Genomic DNA, 21,356 nt, shown 5'->3' with positions numbered 1-21,356 from the left:
TTCCCTCCATCAGATCCATGCTTTGGAAGGAAATAGCTTTTCATCAAATCCCTGGCCTGGCTCTTCCTTGGTTGACAAGGGTCCCACTTATCCTAAGATAAAGAGCCTTAGAGAAACTAAGCCAGAACTTCTTAGCTTTCATTTTGTTGGCTTTGCTTTTTTCTCCTCTAGTTAATACCGAATGAACTGAGCCCACTATGGACTTAGGTCACAACACAGGCCCCTTATATGTAGATGTTCCAGAGGCAGACAGAGCTCTTAAGTATTGCTGGTACCTGGATCCAATTAAGGAAAATAATGCAAAGCTATACATCTATATATACATATGGGTCAAATATATACTATATGTGTGTTTGTATACACACACACACACACACACATATATAAATGTGCATGTATGTATAACACATGTATACACACACACACAGCCTAACTGTATGACCCTGGGCAACTCATTTAACTTCTCAGTGATTTAGTTAGTGCTCTAAAATGATAAGTTACAGAGAAGGGCTATCTATTTGTATTGGTAGGGGATGTGTCCTTAGGTAAGAAGAGTTCTCTATACTAATGAAATCACAAGGCCAAGTCCTTATCCCTATCCCTCTGTGTGTGTGAATGAGCAATGGGGTGACTGGTCAATAAGGTTCTTAAAGCATTTGTAACGTCTGTGTGGAGGCTCGCCAACTCTCCATGTGCATACTGTGAATATTTAGAGGGGAAAGTGCACCCCCAGTTCAGGGGAAATGTTTTTGTACTTGGTTCTTGCCAAACCTCAGTAAATATTCCTTTGTAAAAGAAAATTTTAATTGGTTAATACTGGGGAGATGTTAACTGGCTGATTGACTTTGGGTGAACACGCTGGATGGGAGCTCATGAGCAATAGTATCAGAAACCCCAATTCTTCACACTTACCCCTAAAACTTTGAGGGAAGAAGTATTGTCCTCTGGGGACCCATCCACCATCGTGAGAGGGAGTCCTAGACTACAGTCTGTGATGAATATATATGTGTATACACACACACACACACACACACACACACATATATGGAGAAAGTTTCAGAGAGAGAGAGTGGCCAACCATTGGACAGGTTGACTAAAGCTGGTTATCCAAATTAACTTTCTATTTACCTGGCATGGTTCAGATGTAGGTTTTCTAGAAGACAGGGGAATGGACTAGATGACCTTTTAAGGCATTCATCAGCCTGAGGACTCTAATAAATTCAAGGCATATAAATGAACAAAAACCCAATCTTACCTACTCTTTAGGTTACCAAGTAGTTAAGTGGAATGGAGCTGACAAGAGAGATCCTCATCTTTAGCTTATGACTTATTCCTCCCTTTGTAGACAGTTAGGTGTTGGAAATATTGGAAGCAAAGGCATCTGGTGTATTGTTAGGGGAAGAAACCTTCCTGCTGCCCCTGAATCTGATAGAACTGCCATATTTTAGCAGAATGGAAGTAGATGACCCGGTAAGATGTTTCAACAGAAATGAATTCTGATCTATCTGCTTCTAAGAATGGGGATGGGGAAGAGGAAAGGTAAACAGAAGTGGGGAGAGTTCTCTATGTTCTTTGGGATCCCCTGGAAATACAATAGTCTTGACAGATGCAGTCAGCTCTATGTAATAGGACAGGTCACTGCACAGCTCCTTTAAACAGGAAGAGAGGGAACCCCAGTGAGAAGCCATTAACAAAGGCAAAAGACGGGCAAAACAAACAGAATAATCAAGACAGAGAGAGGAGGCCAGCAGACAATATGGCTCTGTTCTCCCCCCTCCTGCTACAGGCACCTCCAGACAATGTAAACAGTTAATTTATTCACCTGCAGGCTCTGGGCAAACAGGGGCCTGGTCACACCTGAGTGGATAACTCGATTACCCCTGTAATGCCAGTACGGTAATGTACACAAATTCTATTACACGGCAAACCTTGCTTTCGGGCATTTGAAATACCAATCAGGCCAACGTCCACTCCCCTCTTCGCTTCCGATTTATTCCTGGAGGCTCAGAACTGCACAGAAATGTCAAGAGAATGGAGCGAGTCCAAATTCCAGGCCAGAGTCGGGATGAAAATGCTGGAGGACAGGGTGTGATCTCACTTGGTACATTTTGGGTCATGGGCGCTCTCTTTTAGTGTGAGGCCCGAATACAATCCTAGAGTCCAGAGGAGTCATGTGAGCCACTATAAGGCAACATATTTGGTGCTATCTGGGGGCAGGAGTGTCAGAGAACGTGGTAGAAGACAAGGTTTCTTTTTTCAAGTGTCTTATAAGTTATTACAAACTAGACAGAAAAAAGATTGTGAAATGTGGTTTAATAACACTCCTTGTGATCAGTTAAAATTCAAGGAACTCTTTTTTTTTTTGGCTAGAGAAAATGTACTCTGTAGAGTACCACACTTATATGTATTTGGGAATATGTTCCTAACAGTACTAACCCTATAGAGGGCTAAGAAGGTATCTATATTTATAGCAACAATTTGTTCCACATATAGAGGGACCCTCCTATATCTTGGTCTTGTCCACATAGCATGTATGCTGTCAGTCTTGGCCAATCTTAATTAGTCAATTAATCAATAAGTTAGTAGGACAGTGCATAGAATGTTGGACTTGGAGTCAAGAAGACCTGAATTCCAATCTTGCCTCAGGCTCTTAGTAGCTTTGTACAAGTCATTTAACCTCTGTGCCCCAATTTCCTTATCTGAAAAATGGGAATAAGAGTACCTCCTTCTCTCCCAACTTGGGAGAGATTAAATGAGATAACATAGTTTTTGCAAACTTTAAAGTGCTATCTAAATGTTAGCTATTATTAGCTATTAATAAATGCTAGCTATTATAATAATGTACTGACTACATGCTAAGTATTATGCTGGGTGCTGAGCATACAAAACCAAAAATGACGCAGCCCTTGCCTCCCAGGATTTATATTCCATTGGGGAGACAACATCCATCCATCCATCCATCCATCCATCCATCCATCCATCCATCCATCCATCCATCCATCCATCCATCCATCTATCTATCTATCTATCTATCTATCTATCTATCTATCTATCTATCTATCTATCTATCTATCTATCTATGACTATGACCACAAGTCAGTCTTGGGGCTAAGGCACCAGTAGCTGGGGGGATCAAGTGAGCCTCCTCCTATAGGAGGTGGAGTCAGCTGAGTGATCAGTGAAGGAAACCAGGAATTCTGTGAGATGGAGGCAGTGCATTCCAGGCATGAAGGCCAGCCTCTACAAAGGCTTGGAGATAGGAGAGAGGGTGTTATGTGTGAGGAGCAGCAAGAAGGGCTGCTGGGGGGACTGCAGTATTTGTGAAAAAGGCCTGGAAGGGCTGACTGGGGTCAGCTTGTATCTTAGTATCCCCGGGGCTTTAGTGCAATGCCTGGAACACAGTAGGTACTTAATAAATGCTTAAGTACTGACATACTCGCCGTTGATTGATCAAATGCCAAAGTGGGAGTTGGGAGGGGTAAGGGATGGGGGTGCGGGAAGAGTGTATTAAATCCCAGAGACAATAGAGAACTGGTGAATCTCTTTGTAGGTAAGGGAGTAACATAGACCTTCACCTTGATGAAATCACTTTGGCAGTTGTATGGAGAATCGAGTGAAAAGAGGACAGACTTGAGGCAGGAAGACAGACCAATTAGGAGGTTATTGCAATAGTCCAGGTGAGATGAGAGGAGAGCCTGGATTGGGGTGATGGCCACGTGATTGTTGTTGTCCAATCATGTTCGACTCTTTGTGACCCCATTTGGGGTTCTCTCGGCAAAGATACTAGAGTGGTTTGCCATTTCCTTCTCCAGCTCATTTTACAGATGAGGAAACTGAGGCAAACAGGGTTAAGTGACTTGCCCAGGGTCACATACAAAGCTTAGTAAGTGTCTGAGGCAGGATTTGAACTCAAGTCTTCCTCATTCCAGGGCTGGCACTGTATCCACTGAGCCAACAACTGCCCTTTGGCAAAACTGGAGTCACCCTCCACTCCTTACTTTCCTTCATCCTACATATTCAGTCAGTTGCCAAGTCATGTTAATCACAATATATTTGCCAAGAGAACCCCAAATGGGGTCACCAAGAGTTGGACATGATCCAAGAGCCACCCCCACCCCCACCAGCAGCAATTTTGCATACCTGGGTACCTGAAAGAATGGTCATGCCCTTGACAGCAACAGGAAAGTCTGGAAAAGGGGAGGGTTTTGGGGAAAACATAATGAATTAGACGTGTGGAGTTAGAGATGCCTATAGGACACCCACTTTGAAATGTCTGCTAGGCAGCTGGTGATAAAGCTATTGATCTTACTCTCTCCATTCCTCATTCTTCTCTCACTCCAAACAGTAGGACATGAACTGTGAGTGTTTTCCCCAACAGCCAAGATTGCCTTGTTCAGGCCCCACTGTGACCAATGCACTCTTGCAAGACAGTTATTGAGCGGTAGGGATTGTTGGTGGTTGTGGAAGAGTAAAAGTAGCTGACTCACATGGTAATTGAACCCATTTTCCTAACTTCATTAGTGCTGAATTCTAACCGGTTGAACTAACCAGTTTTCACTCAAACCCTAACACACAGTCAGTTAACTAACATTTATTAAGTTCCTACTATGTACAAGACAATGTGCTAAGCACTGGGGATATAAAGAAAAGCAAAAGACAGGCCCTGCTCTCAAGGAATTCACAGTCTAATGGGGAGACAATGGGCACTCAACTGTACAAACGAGATATAGGATAAATTGTTGATATCTTCAGAGGAAGGCATGAGGTAGGATGCTAGCTGGGATTTAAAGGAAGCCAGGGAAGCCACGGAAGCCAGGAGGTAGAGATGTGGAGGGACAGTATTTCTTCCCCATTTGGAGATGAAGTATTTTGTTAGAGCAACAGCCAGGAAGCCAGTGTCACTGGGGTGAAGAGTATGAGCTGGGCAGAGCAGGGTGTAAGAAGACCAGAAGGGTAAAAGCGGCCAGGTTGTAAAGGGCTTTGAAAGCCAAACAGAGGGCTTCATATTTGACCCTAAAGGTGATGGGGAGTCCCTGTAGTTTATTGAATAGGAGGAGTAAAACGGTCAGATCTGTCCTTTAGGAAGACTAATTTGACAGCTGAACTGAAGAGGGACAGGAGTGGGGAGAGACTTGAAGCAGACAGACTGATGAGTAGGCTACTGTGCTAGTCCAGGTGTGAGATGATGAGGGCTTGTACCAGGGTGGTGGCAGTATTAGAAGAAAGAAAGGGGCATATTCGGGAGATGTTGCAAAGGTAAAGTCAACAGGCCTTGGTAATAGATTGGATATGAGTGGGGTAAAAGAGAGTGAGGTTGTGAGAATGGGTGCTTGGAAGGAGAGTGGTACCCTTGAAAGGAACAGGGAAGTTCAGAAGGGGGAAAGATCTGGGAGGAGGGGGAGATAATGAGTTCAGTTTTGGACACATTGAATTTAAGATGTCTATAGGACGTCCAGTTTGAGATGTCTAATAGGCAGCTGGAGATGTGACTGGAGGTACGGAGAGAGCTTAGGGCTAGATAAGTAGCTCTGAAGATCATTAGCATAGAGGTGATCACTGAATCCATGGAAGGCGATGACATACCTAGTGAAGTAAGATAGAGAGTATACATATGCACATGTGTGCGCATACACACACACACACACACACATACACACACACACACACACACACACACACTCCAAATTCATGTTTATCTAGAATCCCCAAAACATAAAATCAAAAAGAACTTTTTTATAGTGTTGTACAGTATAATGATAAATGACATACATAACAATGGTCTTGAACCACTACAAAAACATGAAGTATATTCTAAGTCATCACAAAAAGTTCAAATTATGATCAGCATAGTTTTAGTTGAGTCTATTTAAATTGTTTAAAAAGCCTGCTAATCCATGAAGAGCAGTTGTTTTTAATTTGGGGTCCATGAACTCTTTCATTCTTTTTTTAAAAAATATTTTGTTAATGATTTTGATATAATTTGCTTCTTTTGCAGTCCTGTGTATTTTATGCATTTAAAACCATTATTCTGAGAGGAGGTCCATAGGTTTAATCAGAGTGACAGAGGGGTTCATGGCACAAAAGTGGTTAAGAACCTGTGATGTAGGGAGAGATAACATGGAGCAGTGGCTAGAGAGTACTGGGCCTGGGTTCAAATCCCATCACTAATACTTCATACATAGCTTGATCATGGGCAAGTCATGCTATCACGCTGAGTTTCAGGCAACTTTCCAGGACTATAAGTCATATGTGGGCTATGATCAATTCAGTGGAGGCAGTTCTCACACTGACAAAATCACTGGTCCTTGATGTATTGATATAATCTGCGTACAGTCTAGGTGGTAACTCTCATTTAAACTGAATGAGAATATTCAATTAATCAAAGCTTGCTTTTCCCTAGTGGTAATGGATAAATGGAAATTTACTCTGTGCGTCATTTATACCCTCCAGTAACATCTTGCTCTAATGCCTTATAATAGCTAGCATTTATATAAGCACTTTAAGGTTCGTAATGTGATCGACATATTATCTTATTTGAGAAGGGGAAAAAGAATAAGCATTTATAGGGCCCCTACTATGGGCCAGACGCTGTGCTAAGCGCTTTAACTAATATTATCTTATTTGATCCTCATAACAACCCAGTGAGGTTGGTGCTATTATTATCTCCATTTTATAGTTGGGAAAACTAACGCAAACAGAGGTCAAGTGACTTGCCCAAGGTCATACAGCTAGTAAGCGTCTGAGTCTGGATTTGAACTCAGGTCTAGCTACCCCACAACATCACTAGGAGATAAGTGTTACTATCCCTACTGAGATAGACCCTGGGTTCTTGAAAGCTGACTCACAATGGATTGAAAGCACTAGCAGGTTCTACCAAGATGGAAAGGCTTTGAGCACAGGCCTAGGATCAGATTTATATGTCTCTCATTTGAGGGCAAGCCCTGCTCAATTCAGAAAGACATATTTGTTTGTGTGTTTCATATATAATATTTACTATTGTTCAGTTGTTTCAGTCATATCCAACTCTTTGTGACCCGGTGGGGTTTTCTTGGTAAAGATACTGGAGTGGTTTGCTGTTTCCTTCTCCAGCCCATTTTACAGATAAGGAAGCTGAGGCAAATATGGTTAAGTGACTCATCCAGGGTCACACAGCTAATAAGTGTCTGGGGCCATATTTGAACTCTTGACTCCAGGCCTGGCACTCTATTCAGTGTACCACCCAGCTGCCCCATATGTAATATATAAAATATATGATATGTGTGCGACATATATGTAACATATGTATGTATGCATGCCTTTCTGAATTGAAGTGGGCTTGTTCTCAGATAACAGACAGTCATATATATACATATATATATATATATATACACACACACACACACACATTATATATAGGTATAAGGAAAGTTGTCAATGATGAAAACTGGATTTAGATGGGGAATAAATTTCTTCAAGATTCAAGAAAGTGACTTCTGGTCTCCAACTCACACTGCTTTTCCTACCTTGCTCAGGATTCGGATGATATCCCCTCGCTGGAAGGGCAATTCATCTGGATGATCGCTGGAACAGTCCCATAGTCCCTGGTAATAATTAGCATAGTTTCCTAATGAAAGAGAAGAAAGATATATGGTTAAAAAACTCCATCAAAAAACCTCCTGAATCCGCCAACAGAGGGCCACCTGTTTTCCAAGGCCTCTCATTTCTAGCTGGACACTGCAAAGTCGGGCTTGAACTTACACCCAGGAAACCTGACACTCTAGGGTCAGAGGCCTAGCTACAGGCATATATTAAAAGAGTTTCACACAGATTGAGCAAAGGACTGTGGGAGGAGGGGATCATTAACTAACATCAAATGTTTACAGATCACCACCAGTAGGATATGAACTTGGTAATGTGATGACATGCATTTCTTCATCAATAGAAGAAAGTCGGGCAGGATATTCCACTTGTTTTGTGAATAAGCAAGAAAGAGAGATCTCTTCCATCCAATCATTTGTTGATCCCAAAGCTGGCTTACCCAGCCTGACTTTGCAACATGAATTGAAGGATAGGTGCTGTGGTCTCACTGGTAGAGGGAACTTTTGGATAAGAAAACTCTCTGCTAATGCAGGTTGGCACCTGCTCTGCAGCTTAGAAGCTCAGAGAGTTGCCCAGAATACTGAGAGTATGGTGACCTGGCCAGAGTCACACAGCCAGTAGGTGTCAGAGATGGGATCTGAATTCAAAACTTTCTGGCTTTAAGGCCAGGTCTCTCTCTACTGTGTTATGCTGTCTCACTACCTTTGAAGGAAAGCCTGGAAGCAAAGCTGGGTAAGGAATCACTCCCTCTGGGCCAGATTCTTACACTTTGGACTCTGTTGCTACACAGAAACTTTATCTTGGGCACCCCCCCATCCAGGTACTGTCTGACGTAACCAACACTAAATATCAAAATGATCAGTCCCACTCTTTAACTGGAACCAAGGGGGTGTCTCATCCATTCCAACCAAATCCTGGGTGGGCTGGCTCTTTTCCAGCATCTTATTTGGAGACCCTGAGCATGTCTGCCAGGATTTATTTCCTTGCCCCCGGGAGATCAGAAACCAAAGTGATCTGCATTAAAAATGAAAGTGACCAAAGAAGACAAACCCAGCCTTAGAAGCAGCCAAGGAGATTTACTGGGCTTCTCTGCTGAGACTAGATGGCAATGATACCACGGGACAACCATCGATTCTTAACAATGAAGAATTTGTATTGATTTTCTTCTACCCGGAAAGGTTAAACACTAGATAGCACAAAGTGAGAGAGGATCCGGGGAGCTGGAAGGCAGGAGCTCTCATGCCCACTGGGCTGGAGAGAATATGGGGGCAGCTCTTATCTCCTGAGTAGGCTCTATGAATAGGAGGCTGTGTGGACAGAGACAACGTGCCCGAATTCCAAACTCCAGCTATGCCCAGACTCCTTGGGGGTCTCCTTTTCCTTCCTTTTCCTTCCTCCCCCCCCCAATGAGTGCAGGGAGTATAGGGTCCTCCAGGAATCGAAAGGGACCACAAGTAACATGATATGTAGAACATAAGAGATTATACTGGGGACATTTTCTGAAGAACTGGGACTGTGGAAACCCAATTGAGTAGCAAAGGGTATTAGTACTTCCTTGGAGGGTATTTATGGGAGCTAGATAATGGGAAGAATGTGAGTTCTTCAGGGTAGGGGCTATGTAGTTTTGTCTTTATATCCCCAGCATCTAGAACAGTGCCTTACACAAAGTAGTCTCTTAGAACACTAAAATAAATGTTTGTTGTATTTAGATGAAGGAACTTGGGATGGGGGGTAGGGAGGTGTGCGTCTGTGTGTGTATATATGAATCCCATAGGAATTAGCTCTCTATGGCTTATGGAAAAGAAACTTTAATATGAATCTTACAAGAAAGATCTGGGAAGTGCATAGTAAGGACAGACACTATGGACCTATCTTAGGCTTTTGTAATGCATGGCATGCAGTTACTTAAAACGTTATCATTTCTAACACAGAGGAGGAGCCCAGGCTTAATTTCTTAACACATCGAAGTGCTACTATTCAGAGCAGACAACAGAGGGCAGCAAAAAGACCAACTACTACCATTAGGACAGCATTTTGCCATAGAGTTGAGCATATATGCATTTCAAGGAAAAACATGTAGGGAGTACAAAGACAAAGAGTGATTTGGATGAATTCTGGGGGACTTCGCTTGTCAAAATAGGAAGGAAGCAATGGAAAAGAATGACAGCATTTTCATTTATAACAGGCCTAATCACAAAGATTATTATCAAGGCCTCTGCTGTAACGGATAGCCTTGGGGTGCTCCCTGGTGGCACTGAGAATCTTAACTGATGTGCTGCAGCCACACAACCAGTGGATCCAGGAGGCAGGCCTCCAACTGAGGTCTTTTTGACTCCAAGGCTGACCCAGTCTTCTATCTACTATGCCAAGCTGCCTCTTTACTCTTGGAATAGAAGAACAGGATCCTGTAACAATAGAGAGGTCAGTTCTCCAGTATGGGGGCAGTTACGTGGCACAGTGGATAGAGCACAGGGCCTGGAGTTGGGAAGACTCGTCTCTCTGAATTCAAATCCAGCCTCCGACACTTCCTAGCTGTGTGACCTTGGGAAAGTCACTTAACCCTGTTTGCCTCAGTTTCCTCATCTGTAAAATGAGCTAGAGAAGGAAATGGCAAACCACTCCAGCATCTTTGCCAAGAAATCCCCAAAAGGGGTCATGAAGAGTCGGACACAACTGAAAACAACTCAACATCAATTTGAGTAGTAGAATATGACAAAAAAATTAAAAAGAGTCTAGGTTTCCTAGATTCCTAAATCTAGAGGCAGAGGGCTAAAGTGAAAAGTAGATTAGACTAGAAGTCAGAAGACCTGGGTTCTATCCTGGCCCTGACACTTCTTGGTGACCTCTCTAAGCCCCAGGTTTCTCCTCTGTAAAATGAGGATGTTGCACTAGATGACCTCTAATGCTAAAATTCTACGACTTTATGATACAGTCACCATGGCACCTAGCTCCCCATTTCAGTGCCTGCATGTGAGATGTATTTCTGCATAAATGGTTAATTTTAACTGAGTAAACAAGAGCTCTCAGTTTAAGTTGTACCTCACAGGTACTATGGCAGTGATGTAAAAGTGCATAGCAGATAGAGAGCTGGCCTTAGGACTAGAAACACCTGGATTCAAGACCCTAGAAAAAGTCCTTATGGCTATAATCAACTCTCTAAGACTATACATTGTAGAGAAGATGACAATATGGCTGGAGGCAGTTTCCTCATCCAGGAGTTCCCTGTATTAATGAAATCAAAGGGCCAGTCCCTATCTCAGTCTCACAGATAACAATGACACAGAAATGATTCTGGCTTCTTGAAAGTTATGCCAGGGGAGCATGAATACTTAGCAGGTTCTATTAAATTGGAAAGACTTCATTCAAAGGCTTATTAATAGACTTTTTCTGTGATCCAAGGACCAGCTCAACTAAGCTCAGAGAATGTAGGACAATTTTTGGTCACAGTAGTTTCTTTAAAAAACACTTTTCCTTTTAAAAATTCCAAATACCAAGTAAGATGTTTAATTAATGAATACTGAGTAAGATGAACATTTCCATACATACAAAGGTGAATACAAAAAGAGGATTGCACACACAACCACAAATCTTCACCCAGAAGGATTTTTCTCCCACTAAATAGGTGACCATTCAACAGATTATTTTCAAAGTCAATTCAACAGATTATTTTCAAAGTCGTCCATGTTTCCTACTGAACTTCCTTCTGTTACCTTCTGTGAATTAAAAAAAAAATCCTTTGATGGCTTCCTATTGCCTCTAGATAAAATACAACTTCTCCTCCTCCTGTGCAATCTGGCTCTCACCTACCTTTTCTGGCTATTGCACGATACCCTTTCACATGCTGTGCCTTTGTCCTCCATGACTGAAACCCACTGCTTCTTTACCCTTCTTTGGAGAATCTCTAGCTTCCTTCAAAACTTAGCTCAAGAGCTATCACTTATAAGCAGCTTATCTTGATTCCTGAGTTGATAATGCTTTCCTTTGGGAAATTATTTTGCTAATGGGAGTAATGAGGGGACCCTCCACCCATCTGCTGGATTGGGACACTCCTCATGGAGCCAAGAATGCATAGGGAGAGGCCAAGGGGGTCATGTCCTGGAGCATGTGTGGGGCTGAGCTTTTGCCTCAGTCTTTTACAGTGGGTCCTAATATCAGACGATTTCTGGTGACACATGGACTTCTTGCTAAGTACATGTATGGCCAGACACTTTTGGTTGGTTTTCCATGCCCATGACAAAGGTAGGTGAAGTAAGGATGAGGAGACATGTGCAAAAGAGGATTGGCCACTGAGCCAAGGCCTCCCTATTGCCCTCCAGGAGCAAAAATAAAATAAAATCCTCCTTTTGGCTTTTAAAGCCCTTCATGACTTGCTTCCCCCCCCCCAGTCTTCTTATACCTTATTCTCCTCCAAGTACCCAGTGACACAGTGACATTGGCCTCCCTGATGTTTCTCATATAAGATACTTCATCTCCAGACTCCAGGCATGTTCACCAGTTGTCCCCCATGGGGGGGGGCTGGAATTCTGTCCCTTATTTCCACTTCCTACTTCCTGACTTCCTTCAAGTCTCAGCTAACGTACCACCTTCAGCCATAAACCTTTCCTGGTACTCCTTAATCTTAGTGCCCTCCTTCTGAGGACACCCCCAATTTGTTCTGCCTGTATCTTGCTTGTGCACAATGGTCTGAGCTCCCTGAGAGTGGGTAATGCCCTTTACCTTTGTTTGTATCCCCAGAATCTATCCCGTTGCCTGGCATATAATAGGAGCTTTATAAATGCTAAGTGACTGACTGAGCCAGGAGGAGCCTGGCTTTAAGGGAAGTGACTTCACCTTAATCTGGCTCTATTTCTCCTCCTGTCTTTGGAATGTGTTGCTTGGGACTCAGGAAGTCACTGTCTTGGACTTTTAGTGAGAATGTGGCATTGGAAGCAGCTAAGCAAAAGCTTAGCTTTGTGCATGCTCTATGGGATACCCCACCCCTTACCATGCTCCCCCCACCCCCATCCACAACTCAGCTCCATGGGAAGTGCATCATGATTTACATATATTTTGTATTTAATTTTCAACATACATGCTGTTTCCCCTAGACAGAATGTAAGCTTGGGGGCAGGAATTGTTTTGTTTTTATCTCTGCACCCCCGACAACCCAGCACAGTGCCTAGGACAGAGGAGGCCCTTATTAAATAGAATTAGGAAGAAAATATAGACTTCATGGTCCTTTGGTCTGACTTCCTGAGAATGGAATGAATTTGGATGGCTAGAGGGGAGCATCTCAGATTGTAGGGGAATCAGCAAACAATCTCCTTTGCTGGAAAAAAGCAGTCTGTGTTTACTTTAAGAGCGTGCAACTGCTTAAGAATGTATTTATAGTCATATAATGATTCAATTAAATAAATGTTTGCTATGTACCTCTCATGTGCAAAATCTTATGCTCCATGCCAGCCATCCAGAGACAAAAGATGGTTCTGGTACTCAAGGAGCCTGCCTTCAACAACAATAATGATAATTCACTTTTATATATGTCTTTATGGTTATAAAGTGCTTTCATGAACATTCTTTAACCTGATCTTCATAGCAGTCCTGTGAAGCAGGCAATGTAGGTGTTATTAGAGTCACTTAAATGGCCCAGTGGATAGAGTGCTGGACCTGGGTTCAGGAAAGCTGGAGTTCAAACCCATCCTCACACACTTATTAGCTTTGTGATCCTGGGTAAGTCACTCACACACTAGCTACACACTACTGTAAAATGGGGCTAATAACAGCACCTACTTCTCAGGGTTATCATGAGATAATATTTTTAAGTGCTTTGCAAATCTTAAAGTGCTAGATAAATACTTTATTATTTATTATTATTAGATAAATAGCTATTATTATTATTTCCATTTTATAGATGAAGAAACTGAGGATCTGAGAAATTAGATCACTTGCCTCCTGTAACAGTCTGTAAGTGGCACAGCCAAGACTCAGACTCTGGGTCTTCTGATTTCAAATCCAAAGTTCTTTCTACTATATATCTTTATTTCCTGCTTACTGACATGGGGGCCTTCTCCAGTCGTCCTGATCTATATCTTGCCATTGGACCCAGATGGCTGCGGAGGAGAAAGTAAGGCTGTTGACTTCGCACAGCCCTTCCTCACTTCAGTCCAATTCACTTGCAAGTCATGGCATCAGCTTCATTCCATGGAATGAAGGACAAACAACAACAACTCACTGACACAGTTCTATCTCCTATCTAGGGAAGTCTTCCCCATATCTAGAGCAATAATATCTGTTTGGGATTCCAGTTACCCATAAGTCTAATCTCACCTGCTAGTCTACAAGTTCCTTGAAGACAGGGACTATGTTTTATTTGATTTTCTGGATGCTTAGAAGAACACTTTGCACTTAGTAGCTGTTTAACAAACTCCCATTGAGATGTTTGGTAAAGAACTTTGAAGGACTTAAGAACTCCGGTTGAGTTGGTGACCAACTGTGACTTCAGAGGACCTGAAACAGGCTGCCCACCTGCTGAAAAAGGTGATGGACTCTGGGTGCAGAATGAGATCTGTTTTTTTTTTTAACAGGGCAATGTGGAAATTAATTTTGCTTGATTACGCCTTCTTGTAATATGGAGTTTTCTTTTCTTTTTCCATTGGGGTGGGAGAGATAGAAGGTGAAAAAAACAGATTTGTGTTAATTGAAAAAAAAATTAAATTAAATAAAAAAGAAATGTTTTGTGACTAACTATATAAGAGATTTTGTGACATCTGAAAAGACTAGCCTGAGAGTATGTCACAACTCTGATGGCTTATGAAGGGGAAATGCAGAGAACAAAGGGGAGGGCTGAGTTCCAGAGGCCACAGATGTCACAAAGCACACCAAGGGTGGTGGCAGTTAAGATGGGCAGCTTGCCGCACTACCAAGAGCCAGCTACTCCAAAACTTTGCTATTTCATCCAATATGGAACTGGTACAAGGTGTGATTCTGATCCATACCTAAGCTTGTTTCAGATCCGTAGAGAGTAGGAGGGCCAGAGTCTGCAAAAGCCCCAGAAATGGAGCCCTCGGTGGGTCAGGATTTGCTTTGTGGGTTAGATATGGGTTTTCTTGAGGTTTACGTGTTTCTGGCAGCATTTGGGGATCAGAAGTGGCACAGCATTCTGACCATTTAATTAATTCGCAAACATCCTCATTCTCATTTCCAGGACATTATTCCACCTAATTATTTTTTTTCCAGTCTGTCCATTTGGAATGAAAAACAAAAGAATAAAGCTTAATGCCAGTATTTCTCAATGTCTCTCCATGAATATACCTCCCCACTAAATACAAGGCTGGTAATTCAGAAGCAAAGCACTAATATATTCAGCATAAAACAGACAGAGGACCTAGAGCAATAATGACAACACTAATAACTAAAACAGTTATAACAATTAACAACAATTACAATGATAGAGAAGCTAATGGGTATGATCACTGCATTTAAATTGCTGGCAGAGCTGAGATGGACTTTTTCTGGAGAAAGAATGGGATGGAATCTTCTACTTTTTCGACAGGCAGAGATCCAAATGCTTTAGTCTATTTTAGAAAGGCTAAATGCCAAAGCAACCAGAGTGGAACCAGCTATGAGGAGAAGGGGAATAAACCAAGAAACAAAAATGGGTTTGCTTTTCTTCTTTTCTCCAGTTAAAGCTATGGGACCAGGCTTAGGTTACTTTGCTTCAAGCTCACATACTTAAGGAATACACTTTTAATATTGATGAGATTCCCTTATCTGAGACCAGGTGAGATATCCCTCTGACAGGTCCAGTAATTAAACATCAGCCTCTAGACTTTATTAGGTGGAAACTCTGTGAGTCTACACTTCGCATTTTCTTTCAACACCTTAAACTCCTTTGGCTTTCTAGGCCATGATGGTCAACCCTAGCTTTTTTTTTTTCTTTTTGTGTATGTGGAATGGGGTTAAGTGACTTGCCCAGGGTCACACAAGCTAGTCAGTGTCTGAGCCTAGATTTGAACTCAGTTTCAAATGCCAGGGCCAGTGTTCTATCCACTGCACCACTCAGCTGTTCCTGTCAACCCTAGCTTTTGACTGAGAAGAATGTGGGTTTGGGGTCCTTGAAGAGTTTAAATTGTGACTAGGCATGAGAAACTGAAAGCTGAAGGCTCACTTGCCACCTTACTTTAATTTTCTTAAGTTAATGGGGCCTAGCATTGGGCATACTGTTTAACACTTCAAGGATCTGAAGGATTCTCATTGTAAGTATGCCCTTTGTCAAGCCCCGATCATGAGCTCTCAGACCAAGGAGAAAGTCTTTGAACATTGCCAGGCCTCAAATTTCATCATCCTGTAGCCACCCAGATGAAGTTTCCTCTTACAGAATGCTCCTTGAGGGTAGAACTTTGTATATATGAAAGTTCTATATAAATGCTAAATTCTTGCTATTTTTTATTATTTTTACTTTAGCCTCTCTATAGAAATGGTAGACATACCAAGTGTACAGAAATTTTTACCCTAAGATCAATGTGACCCTGAAACTCCAGGGGAGAATTAATTCGGAAAATGCCAATAAACCGAGTGTTATTTAATTTTATCTGACTTGAACCCAGGGCTTCTTGACTTTGAAACTTCTGTGACAATTTCCCAGTGTCCCCAGGCAATTCTCCAAAACTCATCTGTAAGTCACAGATGAGTTGGTGATTTTCTTCAGTGGAGTTTCTTTTTTTTTTTCTTTTTAATTAAATGTTTTTTCAATTAACAAAAGTCTGTTTTCTTTTCCTCCCACCTCCTCCCACATTAGGAAAAAAAAAAAAGAAAAAGTCATCCCAACAAATATGCACAGACAAAACAAATTTCCACACTGGGCCATGTCCAAATCTTTAGTCTGAATCTTTAGTCCAACAACTCTTTTCAGGAAGTGGGCAAAATGCTAGGTATTTTGATGATGATGATGATGATGATGGGAATAATGATGATGTTGTTATGTATCCCTTGAAGCTACAAGCCAGTCAATAAACAATTTATTAGGCGACTGCTATGTGCTAGGCACTGTGCTAAATACTAGGGATATAAGGAAAGGCGAAAGACAGTCCCTGTACATGAGAAGCTCAGAGTCGAATGGGGGAGATGACATGAAAACAAGATGTGTGTGTGTGTGTGTGTGTGTGTGTGTGTATGTGTGTATATATATGTATATGTATACACATACACAAACACACATATATATGGAAATGGACAAGTATTAAGGGGAATCAGGAAAGACTTCTTATATAAGGGGAGATTTTAGGTACTTAATTGATTGATTAGCCTCCTTTAACCCAGCTAGGCTGGGATAACAGTTGTATAGTCTGTCTGAAAAGTCTTCCATGAAAGCCTTCCCAGCTTGGTCATCCCTACTAGAACTTACTCTCCTCCTTTGAGGACCCAGAGTTCTCTCTATACCCTGATGAGGTATCAGTGTAGGGTATCAGTAAAGGAACAAATGAATAAAAAACAGAAACAAAGCAAGAAGACCCTTTAAAACCATTCAACCTGAGCATGAGGGGAGGGGCTGGTCAGTGAAGTTCCAGTCACATCTGTTTGAAATTGATATTGGTTCAGGCCAGGCATCTGAAAGATGCCACATTCAGCTAACTGAACCGACTCTGCCTGAGCCTTTACTAACCATTACAGAATGAAACGTATTAGAAGGAAGCAAGATGTTGTCTCTCAGCGAGGCTGGCCGGAAAGCAAGAGAAGCAGCTGATCCCATACAGCTCTGGGATCATGAATTTGCTTGTCTTTGTGTTCCTAGCACATAGCACAGGGCCTGGCACATAGTAGGCATTTAATAAATGTTTGCTGATGGACTGATTTATAGGATATTGGTATGGGAAATCTCTCACTGATCCTGACCTCCATCTTTCTGCCCTTTTATTAGGCTGATGTACAGCTGGGTACTGACTAACCACTAATGTTTGGTCTCAGGGAAATGCCTGTTTTAAAAGTTCAGGGCTACAAATACTTACTGAGGATGCCATGTTCTTCCTCAGCCTAGTAATTCACTATAGTAGGGAGGTTTTGGGGGGCAAGAGCATCTCAGTAATGTAACACTCAGAGGAGTAACCATTTGCTGTTCTCCAGAAATAGTTGAACTTCTGACTTCTATTTGGCTGAGGTTGCCAATAACACATGAGCAATAATGACCTATTTGGAGGTCTCCCTTGGTCAGACACTGACTAATCAAAGGAATAAAAAGTCTGAGGATGATTTGCTCTTCCAGAACTGCTTATTACATGACAGGGTACAGTCAAGCAATGGCCTGTGATTTTATTAAGGACAACATGGACCAAGTTTCACCTTGGATCACTTATGCAAGAAGAAGAGATAAGTGTGAGTCACTAAGCTTGAAATCAGATGGACTTGTACTATAAAAGCAGGGCTGAAGGTTGGAATCCAGTGTGATCAAAGGTGCTGAAGAGTCACTCATTAAAATAACCCTGTTACTAACAGTCATGCTGTAAGCTGAGCTTTTTATAGATTGAACAATCAATAGTACAAGCCTGTGATAGATTTTCTAGGTAACAGAATGAAATAAAAGAAATTATATTTTATAGGGTCATTAACACCCAGTAGGGGTGACTTGCCCCCCTTGCAATGAAAAGTTTTCATGGGAGCTCAAAAATGTTGACAGTTTTAGCTGAACAAGCAAGTGACAATGTACAGGAAAAGGGACTGGTGGTATATTTACTTTTCCTGTGGAACAAGGGGTGGTGGTGCTCAGATTTTAAAGGCAACATTCTTCTCAGAGGGACCTCCTAGGAGGATGATCTGAGGAACAAGAGGGCAAAGGCAAATGGCATCTGATAGAACACTGATCCAAGTGAGTTTCACAATCTGGAACTAGGGCTAAAGCCTGCCTGCCTTTTACACTAGGATTCATCACTGTCTCTTCTTCCCAGATCCCTTCGCCTTTTATATGCCTTCATCTCTACTGCTTGCCCTCTCTCTCCCTCCCACCTGTCCCTTCTCCCCTCAGCTATTTTTTTTAAAAAAATCATTTTATAGATAAGTGATAGGATCTGGATGTTCCATATTTGTGGTTCCCTCTAAAACTCCTTTGGAGAAAAGATGTGATATAAATTCAATAAATAAATAAGTAAACAATTTTAAAAAATTTAAATTAAAAAAAAATTCCTGCCTCCAGATTCTGCAGTGGGAGCAAATAGTCTTCTTCAGCTTTTTAATCACTGAGACACCAACCATCACAACCAGTAGAAAGTAAAAAACACAGGAGCATGTTTAGGGCTTACATAGAGTAAGCATAACAACTCCTACTTGGTTGTGGGGGTGGGGAGAAGGGGACAGGAAACTCAAGGAACAAAAGGAAATTTTTCTTTTAAATCAAGTTGGATTATAGCTATTGGGTACAGTTCAGAAAGGGGAAAAAAAAACATTTTTTTCCCCTTCCTAGACATGGACCATAACAGAGGGGTGTGGGAAGGAGGAAATGAGGTGAAGGACGAGTCTGCTACTGAATTTTAGAGTCCTGCCAGAAGTCTATTTCCTGAATGGAGGTTAACTGTGACGCTGGGTTGTAGGAAGCACATACTTATTCCACTCACTACAGACTGACACACCCACATATACCAAATAGTTCTCTCCTCTGCCAGAGATGGAAGTTTGATGAGGAAGAGAAGCAGGTGGGGCATGGGCTGGTCAGGAAACAGATTTTCTGCTTGAATTCTGCACAGTTAGTAGAAATCAGTGTTCCTAAGTAAAAAGCAAGGGACCACCCTTGGATTCCACAGGCAAGTTTTAGAATGCACTTAGCCTGTGTTGGGATCATCCCAGAGCCACTTTAAATGGTGCCAGCATTCCTCCAAACATACTTGTCTCATTGTCTCTAGCCCTCCTCTTTTGGGACAAATGTCCCTTGTTGTCTTTGATGTTTCTCTCTTCTTTCTCTCCCTTTGGCTGTCTGAGGTTTATGAGGTTGGGCCTTTCTCTAAACCTTTGTAGTAATTTCCTGGAGAGAACAGACCAAGAAGAAAGGGGCTTGGAAGTGGGGAGGGTGCAGATAATAGAAAGAGAGGGGAAAAGGGACAAAGAAAGAGACATGCAGAGAGAAAGGAAGGAGGGAAATAAAAAGAGAGAAGAAAAGAGACACCTAAAGAGACACATATACATAGAGCCAGAAACAGATCACAAGCTCAGGCTTTTATACCGGGATCTCTGTTACTGAGAAAAAAAATGGACTGGATTCTAAATCAGGTACAATTCAGGTATTGCTGATGGAATGAATGTCTTTGAGGTGTCACTTGAACCATGCAATCTTCCTTTACTGACAACAACTGAACAGGTCCTTGGTGAGGCTTCCTGCCACTTTAAAGAGGCTTCAGAGGGGCATCTGACCTCAGAAAAGATGGGTTAACTAACAGCCTGAAGCATGGTTAACTGTCTGGGATGAATAGGTTGTAATTTTGTATTCAACCAAACTGTTCCATATTCATTTCCAAATGTGCCTGGAATCAAACAGGGCCATCAAAAGTCAGCATCACCAAGTAATTCTATTCTTCACTCTACATTCACTTTTCAGAGCTGACACATCTCCATTCCCCTCTGAACTTGTAATTTCTGGGCCTCTTAGAGAGGAGACATTTCCATTGTCTCCACTCTTAATCCTGTGGGCTCTTAAGAGATGAGGCAATTGCACAGCTCCACTGTCCTGATTTAGAAGTACTGATAGGAAAAAAAAGAAGGATTTGGTTTTGATTTTACACCTCTCTGTGGTAAGAGTCTGAGGTGCTCTTTTGACATTGACTAACTGAATATACTATATTACTTCTTTAGGATCATTCTATATTCTGCCACCACTTTTTTTCCCCAGGGGATTTTGGTATGGAGACATTCAAGGTCTCTCATTCTCCCAATCAGAGTCCAGTTGTAGACTGTTCAAAAAAGGTTACTTTCTCCAGTTTAAAGCTGTCATATCCTACAGAGTTATTTCAATCACTTAATATGCATTTATCAAGCACTTAATATGTGCCACCCATGTGCCACACGCTGTGCTAAGTGCTCTAGATTCCAAAGAAAAGCAAATATACAGTCCCTGCCCTCAAGGAGCTCACATTCTAATGGGATGGGGGGAAATAACATGTAGATGACTATGCATGCAATAGCTATACACAGCTTGAATGCTATTAGGAATAATGGGTGGGTGGAGGAACCAGGAAAGGCCTCTTGCATAAAGTAGAATTTGAGCTGAGTCCTGAAGGAAGCCAGGAAAAAGGTGGAAGGAAAGTCAGGAGGTAGAGGTGAGGAGAGAGAGTATTCCAGGTATGGGGAGTCAAAGGCAAAGAGTCCAGAGGAGTGTTATGTGCATGGAGCAGCAAATTGGCCATTGTGAAATTAACCAAGCTTTGTGTACCTCTTTTTGGCTGACTTCCACTCTTGTCTTCAACCAGATCAAGCTCTTCATCTGTTGGGAGAGAAAAAAAAAAGATCAATATTAGAAAGTGGTGCCGAATGGTGTTGAGTCATGGGACATTATGGTTGCCAAAGAGAATGAGCATTCCCTAGAGGGCAATAGAGAGGTTCAAGGTGAGTGTAAGACAATGCATTCCAAATGGGGAATTATGGAGAACTGGAATAAATGATGGCAATCAAAGAAATATTTGGTCAAAAAAGATACTAGGCTGGTACAATAAGATCAAGGTTCAAATAAAATGATGGACAGAAAGCATTTTGCAAACCTTAAAGTATTATAGAAATGCCATTTATTATTATTATTATTATTATTATTGTTAGCTTACAGTAACTAG

General features: G+C 41.8%; 1 protein-coding gene across 1 annotated transcript in view; it reads right to left on the bottom strand.

Moving 5' to 3' along the window:
- SKAP1 (src kinase associated phosphoprotein 1) overlaps positions 1-21,356 on the bottom strand; it is a 390,080-nt gene that overhangs the window by 35,661 nt on the left and 333,063 nt on the right. Inside the window, exons 10-11 of the mRNA XM_020997310.1 lie at positions 20,963-21,013; positions 7,503-7,603 (exon numbers count right to left, since the gene is read on the bottom strand). Of these exons, the coding sequence (XP_020852969.1) occupies positions 7,503-7,603; positions 20,963-21,013 (152 nt within the window). The remainder of the gene's footprint in view (positions 1-7,502; positions 7,604-20,962; positions 21,014-21,356) is intronic.

This window comes from Phascolarctos cinereus, unplaced genomic scaffold (genome assembly GCF_003287225.1).
Source record: "Phascolarctos cinereus isolate Bilbo 61053 unplaced genomic scaffold, phaCin_HiC Scaffold_5;HRSCAF=322, whole genome shotgun sequence".
NCBI lineage: Eukaryota > Metazoa > Chordata > Mammalia > Diprotodontia > Phascolarctidae > Phascolarctos > Phascolarctos cinereus.
The sequence above is the reverse complement of the archived record's forward strand: the minus strand, read 5'-3'. Positions and strand labels throughout refer to the sequence as shown.